The sequence below is a fragment of the Balaenoptera ricei genome, chromosome 1 (genome assembly GCF_028023285.1).
Source record: "Balaenoptera ricei isolate mBalRic1 chromosome 1, mBalRic1.hap2, whole genome shotgun sequence".
Taxonomy (NCBI): Eukaryota; Metazoa; Chordata; class Mammalia; order Artiodactyla; family Balaenopteridae; genus Balaenoptera; species Balaenoptera ricei.
In genome coordinates, this window is record NC_082639.1 from 34,894,996 (window position 1) to 34,919,134 (window position 24,139).

The following is a 24,139-nucleotide window of genomic DNA, read 5'->3' on the forward strand; positions in this document are numbered from 1 at the left end:
ACTAGTCCAAAAGCTGGAGCTATGGATCATAAAATGTATTATCAAACATTCAGAAGCATCCTACCAAAATTTTCTGCCGTCATTATATGAGTAACAATTTCACCACATCCGAATTTGCATTGGGTGCTACTTTAGGTGGGGGAGGGCTCTGATGAAACTTTCCCCAGTGTTCTTTCTTTTAAGTGAGGTATAATTTACATATACACCGATTTTAAATGTACAATTTGATGAGTTTTGACAAGTGTACTGTTTGATGAGTTTTGACAAATGTATACACCCACCTAACCACTAGCCCAATCAAGATACAGAACATTTCCATTATCCCTTTAATTTCTCTCCTACCTTTTTGCTGTCAGTCTGTATCTCTTGCTCCTCCACCTCCTCCCAGGCATCCACTCTTCTGATTTCTGCTTCTCCTAGAATTTCATCAAAATGGAATTATACTGCGTGTGATCTTTTGTGTCTGACTTTTTTTTTAAAATAAATTTATTTATTTTTGGTTGCGTTGGGTCTTCGTTGCTGTGCGTGGGTTTTCTCTAGTTGTGGTGAGCGGGGGCTACTCTTCGTTGAGGTGCGTGGGCTTCTCATTGTGGTGGCTTCTCTTGTTGTGGAGCATGGGCTGTAGGCACGGGGGCTTCAGTAGTTGTGGCACGTGGGCTCAGTAGTTGTGGCTCACGGGCTGTAGAGCACAGGCTCAGTAGTTGTGGCTCATGGGCTTAGTTGCTCCGCAGCATGTGGGATCTTCCCAGACCAGGGCTCGAACCTGTGTCCCCTGCATTGGCAGGCGGATTCTTAACCACTGTGCCACCAGGGAAGTCCTGTGTCTGACTTCTTTTGCTCAACTTATTCTATGATTTTTAATGCTCAGTTATAGACATTTCTTTGATGGCTAGTGAGGCTGAATAGTTTTCCATATTATTTGTCCAAACCCTTTAGGACAGTGGATGCTAACCCTAGCTGCACATGCATGGGCCCCAACATAGATTAATTAAATCAGAATCTGTGAGGATAGGGCTTAGGGATCAATACTTTTCTAAAATCATCCCCATGTGATTCTGATGGGCACCTAGGGTTGAAAACTACAACTTTAGGAAAGAAAATGGAAGGGATTGTCAAAACTCTAGGTTCATTTTTGTTTTCATTCCCCTGATCCCACTCCTGACCTTTACAAACAATGCTTATTTTTTTCCATGTTTTCCCAGCTAATCTTCCAGAGGAACAAATTCCTTGCCTTTTTGAAATAAAAATAAATGAAAGACCATCTGGTTTTATATAAACATAAGCAAAAGTTGTCCTTAAATTTTAGAACATGAGTATTGTGCTGTCTTATTGTACAAATTAACAAAGCCAAACATAAACTTAGAAAATCCGCATGTTCTTCAGGCAAGTTGGCCAACAGAACTTCTGGCTAAACTAATAGGTGTGTCAAATAACCAGGCTGCTATGGAAGGGAAGGATCTAAGCTCTCCCCAGCTGAACTGCATCCACATACTCTTCAAACCATGTAGCACTACTGAAAGAAGCCTGAATATCAAGCAATAGGATCCAGTTAGGTCAAGTATAATACATTCACTTGATGGAACATAATACAGCTGTAAAAGATGGTGGCCATGAAGACTAGATAACAACATGGGAAAATGCTGTGATACAATAAATGAAAAGAGCATAAGATAATTTTAATGTAGACAGTGTTTTAAAAAAAAGATGCTTATAAAAAGACTGGAAGGAAATACAAGAATATTATAATACTGATCATATGGGAGTTGGGTTTTTTCCCAAATTTTTCTATAATTTATAACCTTTAAAAAATAAATTAATATTTTAATAGTCCAAATGGCAGGATAAGAGAGACAGCAGCTGTCTGGCATGGAAGCTGCAGACGTGGGTTTTAATATCCCAGGGCAGAAAGGGTAAAAGCAATTCCAGAAATACATGTTGTGTTTCAAATGATGTCAGAAATCAGAGGAACTGTGAACAGCTGGGAAACTCAGAGAACAACAGGTGTACTGTTAGATAGTGTTAAACCTCTGAAGCTATGGACCAGAGGATGCTGAAACCCGGTGATATCTTTTGCCAAGCTCTTCCTAGTATAAGGGAAAATGAGAACATTTATGAGATAGAAATATCTCCCTGTAAAGAACATAAGTCACAATCTGCAAGAATAGGTACCTCATATTGTGTAATGGGTGCTGCAAGGGCCACAGAACTGAACAGGTCTAAGGCAGTTTTATGAACCCAGATATCTAGAGCAACTCTATTAATTAGGATGTAGGTTGAGTTGCTGCAGCAGAGACACTGAATAAGAATGTCTTTAAAAAGGGAGGGTTTTCTCTCTTACCTAAAAGTGCAGGATGGATATGGTAGCTCCATGTTTCCGAAGTCTAGACTCCTTCCTTGTTGTTGCTCCAGCATCTTTAGCACTTAGCCACATAGTTCAGGTGGTTCACCACCATATCCACATTTCTTCCAACAAGAAGGGAGAAAGAGGGGACAGCAAGGGCATTCCATTCTCCTGGAAGGCACACTACTTCCACTCCAGCTGTTGGCCAGGACTTATTCCCATAGCCTCATCTAACTGCAAGGAAAGCCAGAAAATGCAGTTCCTATTTGAGCAACCAAGTGCCAAGCTAAATCCAGGGCTCTATAACGACAGAAGAAGGAGAAAGTGGATTGGGGACAATCCCCACAGTCAGTCACTGCCACACGCACTGACAAGCTGGTGACAAGGCCCTGTATCCATGTCTCTGGCTTACCAGAATTCAAACATCTCCGCTTGGCATCTGGCTAACAGCTAAATTAATCTTCTAAGGGAAAAATATACAAAATGATTCCTTTCTTTTTTAATTTTAATTTTAATTTTATTTTTTTGGCTGCATTGAGTCTTGGTTGCTGCTCATGGGCTTTTTCTCTAGTTCCAGTGAGCGGGAGCTACTCTTCATTGCGGTGCGCGGGCTTCTCATTGCGTTGGCTTCTCTTGTTGCAGAGCACAGGCTCTAGGCGCGCAGGCTTCAGTAGTTGTGGCTTGTGGGCTCTAGAGCGCAGGCTCAGTAGTTGTGGCGCACGGGCTTAGTTGCTCCGCATCATGTGGGATCTTCCTCGACCAGGGATCAAACCGGTGTCCCCTGCATTGGCAGGCGGACTCTCAACCACTGCGCCACCAGGGAAGTCCCTACAAAATGATTCTTTTATTTACAATCAGCAAGTAGGAGAGAGAGGGGCACTATTTTGGAAAATGGAAGAGTCTTGCAAAAACACATTTAGAGGTAAGATATAACTTACAAGAACATAAGACTCTCTTGGAGTAGCTATTCCATCATAGTTTGACTAGAATTAGTATCTAAATAAGTCTGCTTTGCTCTTCCCCTCCCATCTGGTTCCTAGTTTTTATGTAAAACAAAATATCTCAAAGAGAAATTGACAATATCCGGTTTGCCTGGCTTTGCTGGTATTATAGCACTGGGGCATAGTCAGAGATCACAGCCTCTGGAGTCAGATTCTTCTCTGTAAAAGTAACTTCCCTCTGTGTCAGGAGTCCTCAAGACCACCCTCAGGTTTGGAGATTCATTAGGACTTACAGATCTTAGGAAAGCTTTTACATTCATGGTTATGGTTTATTACAGTGAAAGGATACAGATTAAAATCATCAAAGGAAAAAAGCGTGCAGCGAGAGTTCAGGAGAGACAAGATGCAAGCAAGCTTCCCACTGTCCTCAGTGGAGTAGTATGGGCAGTACTTAATTCTCCCAGCAACGTTGTGTGACAATATATATGAAGCATTCCCAGCCAGAGAAACTCACCTGAGCCTTGACATCCAGGGATTTAATCGGGGATTAGTCAGGAGGACAGAGAGAGCTCCTGTGATTGACCTTAACTACTTAGTCTCCAGTTCTCCAACCCCTGAAAAGTCAAACTGATCCAGCATGGCCCAGGCCCACGGTGAACAAAAATGCATTCACCATAAATCATTTTGTTAGCATAAAATATCTGGTGTGGCCCAAAGCCACAGGTATACAGAGACATTATTATCAGGTAGGATGTTCCAAGGGCTTAGAGGTTGTCTCCCAGGCGTCAGTCAAGGACTGGAAACCCAGACCCACTGAGTCTACTGCACAACATCCATCTCCTGGGTCATAGAGTGAGGACATCACCTTCACAAGTTTGCTTTAAAGGCACACGAGGTGTCTTGTGAAAAGCCTGGAGCACACGTTAGTTCCCTTCACTTAGTTAAGACTTCCTCCAGTTTGAGTGTCAGAGCCCCAGACAGTTGACATAGGCAAACTGCCCAGCACCATAGGCCTGAATGACTGTGCCCTCCCGTGCCTGCACTGGCAGAGAGCAGATGCTTCATTCCTTAAACACTTTTCCTTTCAGTTAAAAAGGCATTATTCAAATTTCTAGGCAATCAGGGAAATCAGAGGCTAGAGAGAGAGCATTAGAATACTCTTTTGTTTGTTTAGTTTTTCTGTTTTTAAGATATCAGGATGTAATTGACCACAGATAACAAAAAACCTGACTAATATATTTAAACAAACTTTTTTTATTCTTATATAACAAGAAATCTGGAGGAAGGTGATTATGAAGATTGATTCAGTTGCTCAGTAGCGTGCTTAAGGACAGGCTCTTTCCCTCCTTCTCCTCTGCCATGCTTGGCGGGCTGATGGCTTTGTCCTTAGGCTTCACACCTCATGGTTACAAGGCAGCGGCTGTAGCTGCAGGTAACAGCCTCGGCAGGAGGGCAGCCAGAGCAGAGAGAGACCTTTGCTCAAGTTCTCAGCTTTTCCTGAAATGCCCAGCAGGACTTACCTGTCTCACACACCCAATCCCCACCTCAACCCACCCCGCACACACCTGGGGCCCACCCACCTTCCTTGAGATCAAGGGATCCTTATGGATACCTAAATGAACTTGAGTTCTGTTAGCAGAAATGAAGAAAGGCCATTCTGCCCTTACAGCCTGCCACAAGTAGTCTGTTTACAATGAAACAGAAGTAGCGAGGAGGTCCCCCAAGGGTTTCTCCCAAACTTTAGCCTGCAGCAGAACCCCCTGGAGGACCCAGTAAAACACAGATCCTCCTCCAGACTTTCTTATTCTGTAATTCTGGGATAGAGCCTGAGACTTTGCATCTCTAACAAGTTGCCAGGTGATGATGGTGTTGCTGGTCAGAACACAGTTTGAGGACCATTGCTATTGGCTTAGAGCAAACCTAGTTTAGGAACATTAGCTAGAGCAATGGTTTTCAGTAGGGGATAGTTTGCATTCTAGGGCAAGGGGACACTTGGCAATGTGTGGAGACTTTTCAGGTTGTCACACTGTAGAAGGTGCTACTAGCATCTTGTGGGTGGAGGCCAAGGATGCCGCTAAGCATTCTTCAAAGTACAGGTCAGCTCTCTACACGAAAGAATTATCTGGCCCAAAAGGTCAGTAGTGCAGAAATCCTGGTTCAGAGTGATTTTGTGTTATTAGACCTCATAGGTTTGATCTCGGAGAGGCAGCAGTGAGCGGTGGCGCGAAGCTAGATCTTAATTCCCTGCCCAAGATTTGAACCTGGGTAGCCTGAATGAAAACCAGGAATCCTAGCCACCAGACCCCCTGGCTCTTGCCCCCAGTGAAAAATGCATTTCTCATGGAGGCAAAAACTGTAAAAACGGGTACGAAGTTTGTTATTAGAGACATACCACAACAACAAGTGGGAGAGCACACAGAGAAACAGTTTGTTTAGTTAAGATAGAAGCAAGGCAGAGATGCACACCCGGAGAGAAAGGGTGTGGGTGTCCTCCCTGATGAGGAGCGCAGTAAAGAGGCGGTTAAATCATTTACATAGGGCAGTTCTTCCGGGTCTTTGTATACCTTTGGCCAATCACCTGGTTTCTTTTTCCACACCTGACCTGCCCTAGCACCCTCCCCAACATGCATGCGCAACTTTTTTCCAAGATGGATTCCAGCCCAGAGGCCTATGGGGCCGCCTTAGCATCACATATTATGGGGTGGTGCCCCCTCCTTTTTGACCCCCAAGGAGGCTTTCTGCGCATGTGTAGTGTCTCCCTTGCTCCAAGGATAGGAAATGTATGACCTCTTGATCTTTTCCTCAAACGGGGTTTAGCCCTTCTCTGTCCCTGCCATGACTGTTATCTTAAGGCATCCACAGGAGACAAAGCCTGACTCTTTACCCTGTTTCTGCTGTTACTTCCATTTCGGAGAGCAAACAGGAGGCTGGCTGTAAATGTCTAACCTGGAGCCCACCTATCTCCTGTCTCAGGAAATGCAAACAGGAGGCTAGTTACTTGTACGTGTCCGGCCGGAAGCCCACCTTTTTCTCGCCCCAAGAAATGTGAACAGGAGGCCAGTTGTAAATGGCCACCCTGGAGCCCATCTATCTCCTGCCTTCGGTTCAAAGTGAAAGTTCTTAATTTTTAATTTGAAGAAGCACTTTCTGAGTAACAATATTCTTATTTGGAAAGCACAATCGTCTTCAGAGCAGTTTGCCTAGTGGTGGTATGCAGGATTTAATCTATTTTCTTGTTTACTCAGGTTAGCTGTTGTAGTAGCTTGAAATGGTAACTCAGATTTTTGTTGTCTTTTTTTTAATAGCAGGTTTATTGAGATATAATTCACATACCATACAATTCACCCATGGAAAGTGTACAAATCAGAGGCTTTTAGTTGTACATCCATCGCCGCATTCGATTTTAGAACATTTCATTACCCCAAAAAGAAACCCTTGAGCTATACCCCCCAGCCCCAGGCAATCACTAACCTACTTTCTTTCACTCTATATTTGTCTCTTCTGGACATTTCATCTGAATGGAATTGTAAAATATGTAGTCCTTTGTGACTGGCTTCTTTCACTTAGCATAGTGCTTTCAAAGTTCATTCATGTTGTAGCATGTATCAGTACTTCATTCCTTTCTGTAGTGGAATAATGTTCCATTGTACAGATACTCCATATTTTGTTTATCGATTCATCAGTTGATGGAAACTTGGGTTGTTTTAACCTTTTGGCTGTTGTGAATAGTGCTACTATGAACATTCATGTACAAGTTTTTGTGTGGACTTATGTTTTCATTTCTCTTGGGTATATACCTAGGAATGAAATTGCTAGGTCATATGGCTCTACGTTTAACCATTTGAGAAACTGCCAGGCTTTTTCCGTTTGCCATTCCTACCAGCAGTGTATGAGTGTTCCAGTTTCTCCACATCCTTCTCAGCACTTGTTATTATCTTTCTTTTTTATTTTATCCATTCTACTAGGTGTGAAGTGGCATCTCATTGTAATTTTGATTTGCATTTTCTTTATAGCTAATGATGTTGAACATCTTTTCATGCGTTTATTAGTGGTAAGTCAAATTTATGTCAGAATCAGAGTAAGAGTCTTGAGCAGAGAGACATATAGAATTGGCATTTAAAAGTCTAGACTCAAGGCAAGGACTGAGAGCAAACCCAGTTATATGGAAAATAGACAAGATAGAAGTAGTGGGTTATATCACTGTCCAAGGGTGTAGCCAAGAACTAGAAATGTTTAAATTGATGGCTGAATCAGTGGAGCAGTATTCCAAATTTTTAGATGTCAGGGATCAGAAGTCAAGGAGTTTCCTGAGTTGGGGATGACTGAATCTTGTGTTATTTAGGAGGTTGTACTTGGTCCATTCCCCCCACTTGGGGGCAAGAAGTCCTGCAGATGTGAGGCAGGACAAGTCTCCATCTGTGGTGCCAGGCCCTGACAAAGCAAGAAGAGGAAACCCAAGAAAGGTGCATACTGAGGAGGCAAAATAGTTTTCACTGTGTTCAGGTGCACCTATATTTAAATTTGCTTTTGTAGAAACTATAATGAGAAGCATCACCACCACAAAGCCAAGCTTCGCAGAGTCAAGGATCGTTTAGTTCATGAAGTAGATCTCCGAGATGAGAGAATCAAACAACTTGAAAATGAGATTGGAGCCCTGCGGCAACAAATGGAAAAGGTGAGGGGAAAAGGTGGAGAGCTCACTGGTGATGCTGGTGTTGGTCATCTGGAGAAAGCCCATTCGTTTTTTAATGTATTTGTGGCCTCTTCATAGCCCAGGTTTCCATTTCTTTTCTTTGCACCCTTTTTCAATTTGAGTAATTGTTTAAGCCCTGCCCCAAAGTGTGTAAGACTCATAGTGATGCTAGATCAAATTAGACACTGAAAATATTCTGCACTGCTGCTTAGGACTAGTGTCTTGCCTTCAAATGAAAATATCTTCTTAATCACCCTGCAGCAGAGACTTCCAGACCACCCTCCGTAACTCATTCCTACTTTATGCAACCTTCATTTTGCCTCACACTTCTGTCAGTTTTAAATGGCAGTGAAAACAGGTGACCCCTATTCTTTTATCAGTCCTTGACTGGTGCCTTCAGGCTGTTTTCTAAATATCCCTGGTTTCTTTGTCTTGTCACCCCTGTGACTTTCTAGTGTGTGGGTAAAAAGGAAATGGGACAGATGAATGGGATCAAATGACAAATGGCCTTGAGAGCATTAAACTACATCGATTCAAAATGGAGAGCAACTGATTTGGCCAGGAATGTTTCCCTTCTGGAGATCCCCAGCCCATTTCAGAATTTTGAAAACATTGTCCTCGGTCCTAAATTACTCATTTCTTCACCCAACAAATTTTCATCATACCACCACTATGTGCCAAGGATACCAAAACAGTTGATGTAAATTCAGTTATTCCATGGGCTATTATAGGACTCCAGGGTAAGAATCCTTAGATTACACACAGAAAACATCTGAGGATTATAACAGATGGGTCACCAGTGTTGTGTTTTTAGTTTTAAAAAATCCTCTTGATACTCTAAACTGTAGTAAAAAAGGAAAATATGTTAGATTTTGCAGTACCCTCCTATTTTGGCACTAATTCATCCAACTTTTAAAGACTCAGATCCACAACTGGGAAGACAATATAGAAAATATAACAGAAGAAAGTAGCAACCCTGGTTCATGGGCCCCCCAGAAATATGATCAACTTACTCTGTATTACCCTTCTTCCTTGTGATGCCTGCCTTCCACTTCCAGGCATACATGGCAAAACCAGCCTCCTGCTTTCAGCAGGCATGTTTCCTGACTGTACTGTGTTCCAGTGTACCCCCAAAATTCATGTCTACCCAGAACCTCAGAATGTGACCTAATTTGGATGTAAGGTGTTTTCAGGCATAAACAGTTAAAATGAGGTCATACTGGTTAGCGTGAACCCTAAATCCGATATGACTAGTATCGTTATAAGAAGAGGAAAAGACACACACAAAGACAGACACAGGGAAAGAAGGCCATGTGATGATAGAGGCAGAGATCGGAGTCATGAAGCCACAAGCCAAGAAACACCAAGGATTGCTAGCAACTACCAGCTAGGAGAGAGACATGGAACTGATTCTCCCTCAGCGCCCTCAGAACTAACCCTGTCCACACCTTACTGGCCTCCAGAACTGTGAGAAAATAAATTCTTGTTGTTTTAAGCTGCCTAGTTTGTGGTAATTTGTTACAGCTGCCCTAGGAAACTAACACATCTGCCCAAAAAACCACAGGCCTCCATGAAATTAACTGGAGACTGCAAGTAAGCAGAGGCGAGGAAAGAGTGGTAGGTGTTGGCCTTGGACAGACTTGGATGCAAAGTCTAGCCCTGCCACTTGATAGTTCTGTGACCTTGCCCGAGTCCCTGTGCATCATTTTCTTCCTCTGTAAAATGGGGAAATAATCCCTACCTCACAAGGTTTTCGTGAGGATTAAAATACAAAATGCCTAACGTGGGACCTGGCACATATAAATTTTCATAAATGTTATTTTCTTCTTAGTGTAAAATCTCTTAGAAGCATGTTAATCAGTAGATGTACCACAGTGGTACAAACCTGGAGCTCCTGATTTTACTTATTTTAGGGCCTGTGAACCAGAGCCCCGAGCATACAAACGCTGGGCTCACTTTCTAAGCACCTAATCTCCAGAAAATAATGCCACTTTGGGGGGCTTCATTCCTTCATCCTTCTCTTTATACAGTGAGCCAACTTAGTCCTCTAACTGTGTGACCACCCAAACCAGATTTCCCCAGATATTTTATCCTATTATTAGAGCAGATGTCCTGATTTTTTGGTTCCAAAAAATTACAGTATTTCCAACGGACAGGGTGTCAGTAGCCTGCCCCATTCAATTTCCTTTCTAATCCAGTTATAACTGCAGAGAACATTATTTGTGGGGTAGCTGCTTCTATTCTCAATCCTTATCATAAATATATTTAAATAATAGCAGGCAAGATTATTGTTAGACATTGAAGGGTCCTGGATGAAGGACTTTAAGATCTGGAAGAGTTTGTTTCAAAACATACTGTAATCTCCTTCCTTACAATTCCTTAATAATAGATGAACAGCCTTTCTTTCTTTCTTTCTTTCTTTCTTTCTCTCATTTTGAATTATAATTGACATAACATTTTATTAGTTTCAGGTATATAACATAATGATTTGATATTTATATATATTGCTAAATATTCACCACAATAAGTCTAGTTAACATCCATCACCACTCATAGTTACAAATTTTTTTCTTGTGATGAGAGCTTTTAAGATCTACTGTCTTCACAACTTTCTCATATGCAATACAGTATTACTAACTATAGTCATCATGCTGTACATTATATCTTTATGACTTATTAATAACCAGAAGTTTGTACCTTTTGACTGCTTTCACCCATTTCGCCCACCCCTCTCCACCTCTGGCAACCACCAATCTGTTCTCTGTATCTATGAGTCTGGTTTTTTTTGTTGCTTGGGTTTTTTTAGATACCACATATATGGACAGTCTTTTCTGAATGATCTATATTAGTACCTTATTAAAAGAAAGAAAGTTGCCCCTCTTAACCCTGTGATTCACCCATCTACCAGAGGTGGTTTTTCTCCTCCCATTCCCACTTGCTCCCACACCTGGCAGGTGGAAACAAACACAAATAGGTGAAGGCACTTGCCTGTTACCATTGACAGGTTCTTGGTGAAGTGAGAAGGGCAGTTCTACACTTGTGAGCTTCTAAACTCCTCACCGACAGTGATATTTACTAATATCTGCTGACTCAATATAAGAATGTTAGTATTTTTTCACAAAATATAATCCTTTATCATTTTAGCTATAACTTCGCTAGCTATTGCTTCCAGGGAAAACTTTGGTAGAAAATGAAACATGGTGTCAAGCTAGAAATCATTTCAGCATCATCACTGCAAGAATATTCTCGGTACCTGGTTTACATGCTGAACTTGCCAAGCCAACTGAGACCCTGACATTGGTTGTCAGGTGAGGTGGCTAGATTCCCATCTTCCTCCCTTTGCCTTAGAAAGACTATAACTACAAAGCAGATGGAAATGTGTTACATGGAAATCTTTCTCAATATGGAGATTCAGAGAATTCAGTTGTATTTGTTAGTGACTCGATACCTATGGAATTAGAATACAGATGAGAGCATTGGGACCTTACTGGGAGTTGAGCGTTCAGATATTTTTAAATGTTAACCCAAAAGAATGAGTAAATGTCCAAACAAAATACGTGACATAAAATAACCAAGATAAATAGAAGAACCATCTAGCTGACAATTCAGCAAACAGACAAAGACAGACTAGAAGACAGGAGAAAAGAAGTTCACAAGGCAATTTGCTGTCAGAGTTTAGAAACAAGTTGATGCTCTTAAATGTGTGATTCTTTTTCCTGCTGGGGTAATTAGGGGGCTTTATTATCCCTAGGAGAAGGCGTTCCAGGACCAGATCACCACCCAAAATGATATCCTGCTCCTAGAAAAGAGGAAACTTCTGGAGCAGCTCACAGAGCAAGAGGAATTGATCCACGGCAATAAATGGATAATATCTTCCGTCCAGAGCAGGTAGGTGCCTGCCTGAGTCACCTGTCAGCTCCACAAAGAGGAGGTTTCTCCCTCCACAAAGAGATCTTTCCAGAGGTAGTCCTTTGAGTTTGCGGCCTATCTGATAACTGTTTCTCTGCCATTCTGCTGTTTTTAGCAGTTCATACAAGTGGCAGAGTTGTGAAATTAAAGAGAAAAATATCATGGAGAAGGCGGGCTGGGCATTCAGATAGGCTCTTTCATGGCAACATTGCCTCCTGAGGACCCAGCTATGCTCATTCGGGCCCATCCCTTTGTGTGTGTTGACACTCATGTTTATCATTTGGGACCTATGGAATCAAGGTATAGACCAAGAGAGAAGCAGGCTGGCATCCCAGCTCAATGACTTTCTGGTTTTATCTTCTCACACAAGTTACTTTCCCCACTCTGAGCCTCAGTTTCCTCATCTGCAAAATAGGCTTCATAACAGTATCTCTTTTATGGGGTTGTTGTGAGGATTAAAGGAGCTAATACATGAAAAGTTTTAAGTGCTTACTGTGTGGATAGGTTGCAATACCTAACGTACATGGTAAGTACTTGGTAAATGGTTGCTGCTGCTACTACTATTTTTACTTCTACTACTACTACTACTACTACTACTACTGAAACAAAAGCATGGGATGACTGAGATCAGAACCAGATGTAGGCTGTGTATGAACAGTGTTCACACACAATGTATGGCTGTGTATGAACCAGATGCAACCAGATGAACAGTGTTTGAAGGGATGCAGAGTCCCTCCCCTAAATGGGATCGTATCCTTCCTTAAGTTTCTCGAGGGCTGGAATTGTGCCTTTCGTATTCTTGCATATAGTGTGTCTCTGTTCTCAGTATGTATTTAATGATGGTGTACAAGCCAGAGGCTTATTCATTTTTCACTTGGTCTTGGAATATGGTGGGAATTATTCTGGCAAAGTTGGTTCTAAAATCTGGCAGTGGGCTAAGACTCAGAGCTAGTGGGAAATGGGAGAGAGTTTTTAGGAAGGATACAGAAATGTTTAGTTATGCCTCTGATTTGTGCCATCCTTAGAGTACTTTTCCTGGATAAAGAAAATAAGCAGCTACAAGAAAACCGTCTCCGGCTCACCCAGCAGGTTGGTCTCTTAGAGCGGATCATAAGGAGCATCCAGATCCGCAGAGGGGAGGTAAGGCTTGCTGTTCTCACTTTCCTTCATCTTCTGCACGTAGCTGTAGCCTGCACTTGGCCTCACGGTGGACTGCAGCGAAGAGGCTCGCCGGCTGCACACCGGGGCAGCAGGCCTTCAGACTGCTCTACACCAGCTTTGCTCTTCACTGGGTCAGCCTTTGTCCAGCGTGCTCCTCCTGTGTGATCCCAAAGCAGTTCGTGTATGCCTCCTAGCTTCTTCCTTAACACCCTGTATTGTCATCACCTTTTCACTTCTCTATCTCATCGTCTCAGCAGCGACATCCTGGAGGGCAAGGGTTGCATCTCATATGCCATTGTATCTGTGGACAGGTACTCCATAAATATTTGAGAATGAACGGATGTTAAATGTCCTCACACAGATGCCTCCTTCTCAGCTATCCTGTTTAACATGTATTATTCTTGCCCCAGCTGAGAGATGAGCCCATCTGAGGCTCAGAAAGGTAAAGTGAAGCTAGTCTGCTCTGGCAAGGAGTCAAGCCTAAGGAGAACATCTGAGTCAGAGAAAAGCAATTATGTTACAAAAAACCGTGCTGGCAAGTAGCCAAGTCCAGAGAGCTGCAGCAAATAAGGCTCTCTGTTCAGATGAGGTCCAGAGTCTGGCTGGTGAGCAGTCAGCCAGAGGGACTTCAGTAAGCAGAGCTGCATTCTGACTCCAGGATGGAGGCTGCTTGCTTTCTTCCCTGGCTTGTATCACCTGCTAGGCGTTTCTTCCTAGGATATTTCACAGTAGATCCTGCTCATTGGGTACTATTGCTATAAGCGTTAAGGCCTACATCATGTTTGGTCTCAGAAAGGTGATAGTTTCCAAGTTTTTGAGTTGTTTTGCAGATTTTCTCAAAAGTAGAACTGCCACAAAAACAGAAATATAGATCAATGGAACAGGATAGAAAGCCCAGAGATAAACCCACACACACGTGGTCACCTTATTTTTGATAAAGGAGGCAAGAATATACAGTGGAGAAAAGACAGCCTCTTCAATAAGAGGTGCTGGGAAAACTGGACAGCTTACATGTAAAAGAATGAAATTAGAACACTCCCTAACACCATACACAAAAATAAACTCAACATGGATTAAAGACCTAAATGTAAGGCCAGACACTATAAAACTCTTAGAGGAAAACATAGGCAGAACACTCTGTGACATAAATCACAGCAAGATCCTTTTTGACCCACCTCCTAGAGAAATGGAAATAAAAACAAAAATAAACAAATGGAACCTAATGAAACTTAAAAGCTTTTGCACAGCAAAGGAAACTGTAAACAAGACGAAAAGACAACCCTCAGAATGGGAGAAAATATTTGCAAATGAAGCAACTGACAAAGGATTAATCTCCAAAATATACAAGGAGCTCATGCAGCTCAATATCAAAAAAACAAACAACCCAATCCAAAAATGGGCAGAAGACCTAAATAGACATTTCTCCAAAGAAGATATACAGATTGCCAACAAACACATGAAAGGATGCTCAACATCACTAATCGTTACAGGAATGCAAATCAAAACTACAATGAGGTATCACTTCACACCCAGCAGAATGGCCATCATCAAAAAATCTACAAACAATAAATGCTGGAGAGGGTGTGGAGAAAAGGGAACCCTCTTGCACTGTTGGTGGGAATGTAAATTGATACAGCCACTATGGAGAACAGTATGGAGGTTCCTTAAAAAACTAAAAATAGAACTACCATACGACCCAGCAATCCCACTACTGGGCATATACCCTGAGAAAACCATAATTCAAAAAGAGTCATGCACCAAAATGTTCATTGCAGCTCTATTTACAATAGCCAGGACATGGAAGCAACCTAAGTGTCCATCAACAGATGAATGGATAAAGAAGATGTGGCACATATATACAATGGAATATTACTCAGCCATAAAAAGAAACGAAATTGAGTTATAGTGAGGTGGATGGACCTAGAGTCTGTCATACAGAGTGAAGTAAGTCAGAAAGAGAAAAACAAATACCATATGCTAACACATATATATGGAATCTAAAAAAAAATGGTTCTGAAGAACCTAGGGGCAGGACAGGAATAAAGACATAGATGTAGAGAATGGACTTGAGGACATGGGAGGGGGAAGGGTAAGCGGGACGAAGTGAGAGAGTGGCATGGACATATATACACTACCAAATGTAAAATAGATAGCTAGTGGGAAGCAGCCGCATAGCACAGGGAGATTAGCTCGGTGCTTTGTGACCACCTAGAGGGGTGGGATAGGGAGAGTGGGAGAGAGACGCAAGAGGGAGGAGATATGGGGATATATGTATATATATATAGCTGATTCACTTTGTTATACAGGAGAAACTAACACACCATTGTAAAGCAATTATACTCCAATTAAAATGTTAAAAAAAAAAAAAAAGTAGAACTGCCAGATGATGTGACCTAATTTCCAAGTTTATGTCTTTGCTTGAGCTACAACTGTTCTTAATTGTCTAGTGATTCACTCTTTTACTTAATCATTCATTCAACAAACATTTATTTATTTATTAAAGGGAACTTTATTATTTTTATCCATTTATTTTTGTCTGTGTTGGGTCTTCATTCCTGCACGTGGGTTTTCTCTAGTCGCGGGGAGCAGGGGCTGCTCTTCATCGTGGTGCGCGGGCTTCTCATTGCGGTGCCTTCTCTTGTTGCGGAGCACGGGCTCTAGGCGCGCAGGCTTCAGTAGTTGTGGCACATGGGCTCAGTAGTTGTAGTTCGCAGGCTCTAGAGCGTCAGGCTCAGTAGTTGTGGCGCACGGGCTTTGTTGTTCTGCGGCATGTGAGATCTTCCCGGACCACGGCTCGAACCCGTGTCCCCTGCATTGGCAGGCGGATTCTTAACCACTGCACCACTGGGGAAGCCCTCAACAAACATTTATTAATTCCAAGAACTGTGATAGGTCCTAGGAATACGGAAGATAGTTCCTGTTTTCAGAGACCTTCAGTCTAGTAGAAAAGGACAGACACATACGTGAATAAATACTATAGTATTTTCGGTGCTGAGTTACAGGCCTTAAAGGAGTATTTTTTAGGACCAGTGGTTTTGAGATCCACAATATTCTCATCAAATCAAGATAAGAAATGTCACATGGGTCAGAACTAGAGTACATCAAGCTCAGTATCCCACGTGTGACAAAGGTACCAAGTTGTAACATCTTGACACCTATTGGAATAAACTCCAAAACTGTTTATAAACTTAGAATCTTAAGGATCCTCCAATCCAATCCTCTCATTTTACACAGAAGGGAGATAAAACCCAGAGAAGTTGAATGATATGTCAAAGGCCACGTAGCTACTGCTTACATTTCCAAGATCTGTTGATTCTTGGTGATTACCACATATGCAAATAGCGCAGTATATAGATCCCTGAGATCAGACATATCCTAGCTCGCTTCCTTTCTTGGGGCTACAGTGGTGACAGCTTGACATTCGTTGGGTGCTTACTATGTGCCTGGGACTGTTCTAAGCATTTTATGTATATTATCTCCTGTATTCCACAAGATAATCTTATGTGAAAAGCCTGTCATTCCCACTTTCACAGTTGAAGAAACTGAGACCTGGAGAGGTGAAGTGACATCATTGCCCAAGGTCACATAGCTGATAAATAGGAAAACAAGGACTGAAAACAGCACTCTCTGGTCCCTGCTCTTAGCCACTGTCTCATAATACTCCAAGTCAACTGTTTCCCTTGCAGGGGCATTGGAGTAACCAGGGACATAGCCTTTGTAATAGACCATGTTGCTGCCTGTATTGTAATTCCATCTTTCTTCTCAGTTGGCTTGTAAACTCCAAGAGAGCAGGAACTCTGCCCATCTTGTTACCCATTGTATCCCAAATACTTAGCACCTGGGTCACGGCAACAACTTCTTAACTCATCTCCTTTCAGTCTTTCCTCATCTTCTAATCTGCCCTGCCCACGCCACTAGACCCATCATTGTGAAACACTGCTTGATTTCATAGTACTTCACATCAAAGAGTTTCAGAGACTGCCTTTGTCTATAAGACAAAGTTTATTCATTCAACACATACTTATGGACCATATACAGTGTGCCAGGCCTCATGCTGTTCCCCATGTGGTTTAAATATGATGGTGAACAAGAGATACTGTCTGTCTTCCCAGAACTCGGGCCCAGTGAGAGTGACAATCATGTAACTGGCAACTGCCATGCGCTAAGTTCTACAAGAGCAGTAGGCCCAGAGTGCTGAGGAAGCAGGGGGAGTGGTGTCTCAACCTGTCTGGGGTGGCTAGGGAAGGCTTCTGGAGTTATTGATGTCTAAACCAGAACTGAAGCCACATAAGAACTTTCCATATTCCAAATACCTTTCTGACAAACCTGATCAAAAGAAACTAGCCTATTCACCGTTTCCCCAAAAGCTCTGCCGTTTCCTCCTCTGAATCATGTATTTCCCTTGCTTGGGAAGACACATCTCATCTCCCCTGTCCCATCTTCCCAGGCTTTGTCTTTTGAAGTTCTATGGTTCTTATAGTCTATGGCCGGAGGGGTCTTTAGAAAATACATGTAGTCTGAGCTGATGACTCAACACTGTGCGAGGATTTCCCGCAGTCTTCAGAATAAAACCCGCATTTTCTGACATGGTCTTTATATGCTCTGTGAGTAGGCCTCTGGTCTGTTTTGGTCTACATTTTTCTGAGAAAGAATATTTGGTTTTTAAAGTAATGGAGCTCAAAACAGTTACGTGTTTTTTATGATTTAAAGGGACAGAAAATGTTTACCAGAGTATTAGGAACTCATCAAATAGAATGGAGTGATTATATCAGCTAATATGAGGTAATTCATGTAGAAAAGTGGATATAAAAAGCAAGCTAACAGTGAAAAGCACTAATATAAAAAGTATGGCATTTAATTTTTTTGTTGTTGTTGTTTTTTGTAAATAACTGCTTAACTGCTTAAATGTTTTTAAACCTCTCTAATATTTGGTCTCTTCGCTTTTTTTTTTTTTTTTTAATTTTTATTTATTTATGGCTGTGTTGGGTCTTCGTTTCTGTGCGAGGGCTTTCTCTAGTTGTGGCAAGCGGGGGCCACTCTTCATCGCGGTGCGCGGGCCTCTCACTGTCGCGGCCTCTCTTGTGGCGGAGCACAGGCTCCAGACGCGCAGGCTCAGTAGTTGTGGCTCACGGGCCTCGTTGCTCCGCGGCATGTGGGATCTTCCCAGACCAGGGCTCGAACCCGTGTCCCCTGCATTGGCAGGCAGATTCTCAACCACTGCGCCACCAGGGAAGCCCAGTTATTATTTTTAAAATAATTTTATTTATTGAGGTAACATTGGTTTATAACATTATATCAGTTTCATGTGTGTAACATTATACCTTGCCTTCTGTATACACTACAGCGTGCTCACCACCAAAAGTTTAGTTTCCATCCATCCATCCATCCCCCTTTTGCCCATTTCACCCTCTCACACCTTCCCCTCTGGTAACCACTACTCTGTTCTCTGTATCTATGTGTTTATTTTTGTTTGGTTTGGTTTGTTCTTTTTTATTATTATTATTCCACATGTGAGTTAAATCATATGTTATTTGTATTTCTCTGTCTGACTTATTTCACTTAGCATAACACCTTCAAGGTCCACACATGTTGTCACAAATGGCAAGATATCATTTTTATATATGTATAATCTACTTAATCCATTCATCCTTTGATGGGCACTTAGGTTGTTTCCATATCTTGGCTATTATAAATGATGCCATAGGGGTGCATATAGCTTTTCAAATTACTGTTTTTGTATTCTTCAGGTAAATACCCAGAAGTGGGACTGGATTGTGTGGTAGTTCCTAATTTTTTTAGGAATTTCCATAGTGTTCTCCATAGTGGCTGCACCAATTTACATTCTGACCAACAGTATACAAGGGTTTGCTTTTTTCCTTGCCAACACTTGTTATTTCTTGCCTTTATGATAACAGCCATTCTAACGGGCGTGAGGTAATATCTCATTGTGGTTTTGATTTGCACTTCCCTAATAACTGGTGTTGTTGAACATCTTTTCATGTGCCTATTGGCTATCTGTATGTCTTCTTTGGGAAAAAATGTTTATTTAGCTCCTCTGCCCATTTTTTAATTGGGTTGTTTGGTTTTTTGTTGTTGAAAGTATGACATGTATAGTTACCAAATATTCTATAGGTATTAGGGATTACAGTTTTCCCCCCAATTTTGTTGATATAATTGACATATAACATTGTATAAGTTTAAGGTGTACAATATAATGATTTGATATATATATGTATTGCAAAATGATCACCACAATAAGATTAGTTAACATCTATCATCTCATATAGTTACAATTTTTTTTTCCTCATGACAAGAAATTTTAAGATCTATTCTCTTAGCTACTTTCAATATATACAATACAGTACTGTTAAGTATATCATCATGTTGTACATTACATCCCCAGAACTTATTTCTCTTACAAGGGAAGTTCATACCTCTGACCACATTCACCTAATTCCCCCATCCCTGACAACCGCAAATCTGGTCTCTATTTCAATAAGTTTGGTTTTTTTAAACTCCCAGTGTATATGAGTTCATACAGTATTTGTCTTTCTCTTTGTCTGATTTATTTCACTCAACCTGATGACCTCAAGTTCCATCTGTGTTGTCACAAATGGCAGGATTTCCTTATTTTGTTAAAAGAATTCGTTTTTTGCTGAGTAGTATTCTATTGTACGCATATTCTTTATCCATTCCTCTATCAGTGGACACTTAAGTTGCTTCCATATCTTGGCTATTGTAAATAATGCTGCTATAAACATGGAGTGCAGATATCTCTTTGGGACAGTGTTTTCATTTCCTTCAGATATATACCCAGAAGTGGGATAGCTGGGTCATATGGTAGTTCTCTTCTTAATTTTTTGAGGAACCTCCATACTGTTCTCCATAGTGGCTGCACCAATTTACATTCCCACCAACAGTGCACAAGAGTTCCCTTTTTTCCACATCTTCTCCAGCATTTGTTATCTCTTGCCTTTTTGATGATAGCTAGTCTAACAGGTGTAAGGTGAGGGGATTATATTTTTAACCAAAAATATATATAAAGCATAAGTTCTAGGATCATATCGCCAATGGTTTATCATTATAATTTTTTAATATTCATCCTTTCTTTTCTTTAAGGAAACAACAATTAGTGACATCCCTGAATTTGAAGTATTGAATAAAATTGTGCCCTTACCAAACTCCAGGTGAGTAAAATCAAGACAGTCATCTGCATGCCTGAGAGTTATGGCTGCCTAGCTAGTTCTAGTTGCTGGCTTGAGAAAGCATAGCAGGGACTTTCCCGGTGGCCCAGTGGTTAGGACTCCGTGCTTTCACTGCCAAGGGGGAACTAAGATCCTGCAAAAGTTGAAATTCTATTGATGCCTTAACTCTGTAACCCCAAAGTGCTGCCGAGAGATCCTGTCTATACAAAGTCCTCACACATGGCCATTCTTAGTTTTTCAGGAACGGGTTTGGTAGAGTCAGCTGGAAGTCTTCAAGAAACTGAAGAACATAGGTCAGAAGAAGCAATGGCAAACCCCAAGTCCCTCGAGTCTCTTTCGTGTTCACAGAATTCTGAAGCTGGATACATAAACGTGGCTTCTCTGAAAGAAACACATCGCATCCCAGAATAAGGCCAAGTCAGAACTATAAAATCATTGGTGTCTAAAACTAGGCTGATCAAAGCTGCTAACTTAAAGCTTGGGCGTGAGGGTGGAGCATGACGTGGAGAAGAGTTATGACAGATCCTCACTGGACGTCAACCAGGAGTCTTCAAAATTGCTGATAAATTCATTAAACCTGTTCTAAAAATGGATTTCTCAAGTTTGTTTGGTATCCTCAAATGCCTTGTATTGATCAATGTCGTGACTTAAGTTCAGTGGTTTAATTAAGGTTTTTTTTAAAGATTTTTTTTGATGTGGACCATTTTTTTAAAAGTCTTTATTGAACTTGTTACAATATTGCTTCTGTTTTTTATGTTTTAGTTTTTTGGCCTCAAGGCATGTGGGATCTTAGCTCCTCAACCAGGGATCGAACCCACACCCCCTGCACTGGAAGGCAAAGTCTTTACCACTGGACCGCCAGGGAAGTCCCTAATTAGGATTTTGTTCAGTAGAGCACATATACAGCTAATTCAGCATTCTTTCTATTCTTATTATAATGGGTATTTTCTTATTTATTTTTTAATTTAAAAGTAAAAACAATGTAATCACCTTAAAGCAAATATTTGAGGAAAAAAAAAAACCCTATAAAGCCCACATTCTTAACACAACTATTTTCATTTATTCTTTTCTGGTTCTTATTCAAATGTATATATTTTAAATGGTTATCATATTGTATATTCATTTTCATAGTCTGATTTTAAATTTAATATTTCATAAAACATTTTCCCATGTTTCAACAGTCTTCATAATTATTCTTTCAAAAGCCACATGGTAGGGCTTCCCTGGTGGTGCAGTGGTTAAGAATCCACCTGCCAATGCAGGCGACACGGGTTCGAGCCCTGGTCTGGGAAGATCCCACATGCCGCGGAGCAACTAAGCCCGTGCGCCACAACTACTAAGCCTGCCCTCTAGAGCCCGTGAGCCACAACTACTGAGCCTGTGTGCTGCAACTACTGAAGCCCGCGTGCCTAGAGCCTCTGCTCCACAACAAGAGAAGACACTGCAATGAGGAGCCCGCGTGCAGTAAAAGAGACCCAGTGCAGCCAAAAATAAATAAATAAAAATAAATAAATAATTTTTTTAAAAAGCCACATGGTATTCTATCATGTTGATGTCCTATAAATTCTCTTGTTGTTTGACCTTTGTTTCTACTCTTTTACTATTTAAGATTATGCTGTGATGAAAGTGTTTGTAAATGTAGCTCTTTTCTTCTCTTGAGTACTCCATAAAACACATTTACAAGATCAGCATAATTGGGCTAAAGATATAAATGTTAATAGTTTTGATACGTCACTTGTCGAATTACTTTAAAAAAAGATTGTTTTCTATAGTTGAACTCTTTAAGCCTCAATTTCTTAATCCATAAAATGGGAGCAATGGTAGTTCCTATCCCATAGAGTTGTGAGGACCAAATGAAATGAAGCATGTATTTAGCACTTAGTAAAAGCTTAACAAATACTAGACATCATTATTTATTTTCACTAGCAGTTTGAGTGTACTAGTTTTTCCACAACCTCATCAACATTGGATATTATCAATTTTTAAAAAATTATTCTAAATAGTTGGTATAAAACTATACTGAAGGATGATTTCTGCTGCTCCTTCCCTTCCTCCCCCTTTCCCTCCTTATTCTCCTCCTCTTTCTTCTTCACCTTCAACTGGAGGTAGAGAGGGAGACCAAAGGGAGAGGGAAAGTAACCAGAAATTTTTTAAAAGACCCCTTAAGTTGAGACACACTGACTTTTTATGTGTGATCCTTGCTTGCTCAGACCACTGAACTAGAAAGGATGGTCAAAGGATATAGAAAATAATAGCTGTGATATTGAATCTAAGCCTTACCCAATTCATTCAATTCACTGGATTCACTGAGTCTATTTATTGAATCCCTACTGTGTGCTATTCAATAGTGGGCACACCTGTGAAGACAGGCAAGGAGAGTCTCGGTTTTTGTCATTGAACCCAAGTCCATGTGCCCGAAGCACGGTGAGGACAAACAAACATTGAAATTTGGAGCAGAGGAAGGCTTACTGCACGGGCCAAGCAAGGAGAATGGGTGGCTCCTGCTCAAAAGACCTGAAGTCCCCAATGGTTTTCAGGGAAGAGTTTTTAAAGGCATCTTTTGGGGTGATGACTTCAGGGTGTATGACTTTCTTCCGATTGGTTGGTGGTGAGGTAACAGGGTGGTGGTCCAGGAATCGCAATCCTCAACCTTCTAGTTCCCACCAGTCTGGAGTCTCAGAAGGTAGTTACCATCCTCCACCTAGGTGGGGGCATTAGTTCCTACAGAACTCAAAATTTCTGTGTCAGATTGTTAGGTATATCCCATGAGAAGGAACTAGGACTCTGTTTTATCACTGAACTGTAATTTCAAAAAAATTTTATTGGAGTGTAGTTGATTAACAAAGTTGTGTTAGTTTCAGGTGTGCAGCAAAGTGATTGAACTATAACTTTTTGACTGCTTTTCCTTTGTTTCTGCGTTCCCTCACTTCCTTAATTAGTATCTGCTCTTTGTAACTCAGGGAAGGTCTAGGAGGCTGAAGCCTTTTTCTACAAACAAGAAATGGGGTACACGGAGAGGGTTTTGTACACGGGAGTGTCCTGCAGGGTCCTGCTCAGTTTTGGCCCCGCCTTTTCTTTGGTACTCCTCAGTCTTCATGGAAACAGGTGGACAAGAAAGGGAATAAAGGTTTGGATAGGTTATTCATAAGCTTGGCACAGGAACCAGGTTTAGGGGGACTCGGTTTCATTTTCATGGAGTTAAATGTGTGTGAGGCTGCATGTGAGGTGGGGAAACCATATAGTTTTGGATGGTGAACGGCATGAAGAAAATAAACCAGTAATGTATCTGAAAGTGTGATGGTGGGCTACTTTAGATTGGGTGCAATGTTCCTGAGTGATATCTGAGCTACAAGACCACTCCCCATCCCCATTAAGATCTAGAAGAATACTAAAGACAGTTAACAGCTAGTACCAAGGCCCTAAAGAGAGTATGGGAACTCCGTGACCTCGAGGAACAGAAGGCCAGAGTCCCAAGAAGGTGGCGGCCAGATAATGTAAGGTAGGCCTTTTATGTAAGAAACTGGATTTTATGCTAAATACGGGGAACCAGGAGTGATTTATAAGCAGGTTTATTTTAAAAGCTCTATCTGCTCTGTGGTAAATGATTTGGAGGTGACGAAAGCGGAAGCCTGTGGCAGAACTGGAATTAAAATCCTAGCGTCCTGACTTCAAGGAAGTGCTGAGTATTTACTGAACAAGCCTGATATGCCAGGCTCTTCTAAGCGCTGAGGATGAACACAGTTCTTGCTTCCGTGGGGCTCCACACTAGTGGACAAGGGTAGAAAACCGCACGTATGACGGTTCACATAGGTCTTAATTTCAAAGGCTGATATGGACCCTGAAGACCGCCTAGTCCAAGCCCCCTAGCCTGAGCGAGAATAATTTGTAC

General features: G+C 41.4%; 1 protein-coding gene across 9 annotated transcripts in view; it reads left to right on the forward strand.

Moving 5' to 3' along the window:
• CCDC30 (coiled-coil domain containing 30) overlaps positions 1 to 21,235 on the forward strand; it is a 153,574-nt gene extending 132,339 nt beyond the window's left edge. For 8 of the 9 annotated variants that reach the window (XM_059920039.1, XM_059920012.1, XM_059920018.1 and 5 more), the window contains 5 exons: positions 7,816 to 7,957; positions 11,727 to 11,863; positions 12,910 to 13,024; positions 20,165 to 20,232; positions 20,484 to 21,235. In XM_059920039.1, the coding sequence (XP_059776022.1) occupies positions 7,816 to 7,957; positions 11,727 to 11,863; positions 12,910 to 13,024; positions 20,165 to 20,232; positions 20,484 to 20,661 (640 nt within the window). In that variant the 3' untranslated portion in view covers positions 20,662 to 21,235. The remainder of the gene's footprint in view (positions 1 to 7,815; positions 7,958 to 11,726; positions 11,864 to 12,909; positions 13,025 to 20,164; positions 20,233 to 20,483) is intronic. The other variant, XM_059920008.1, reaches the window with a different exon arrangement.
• The last annotated feature ends 2,904 nt before the right edge of the window (positions 21,236 to 24,139 follow it).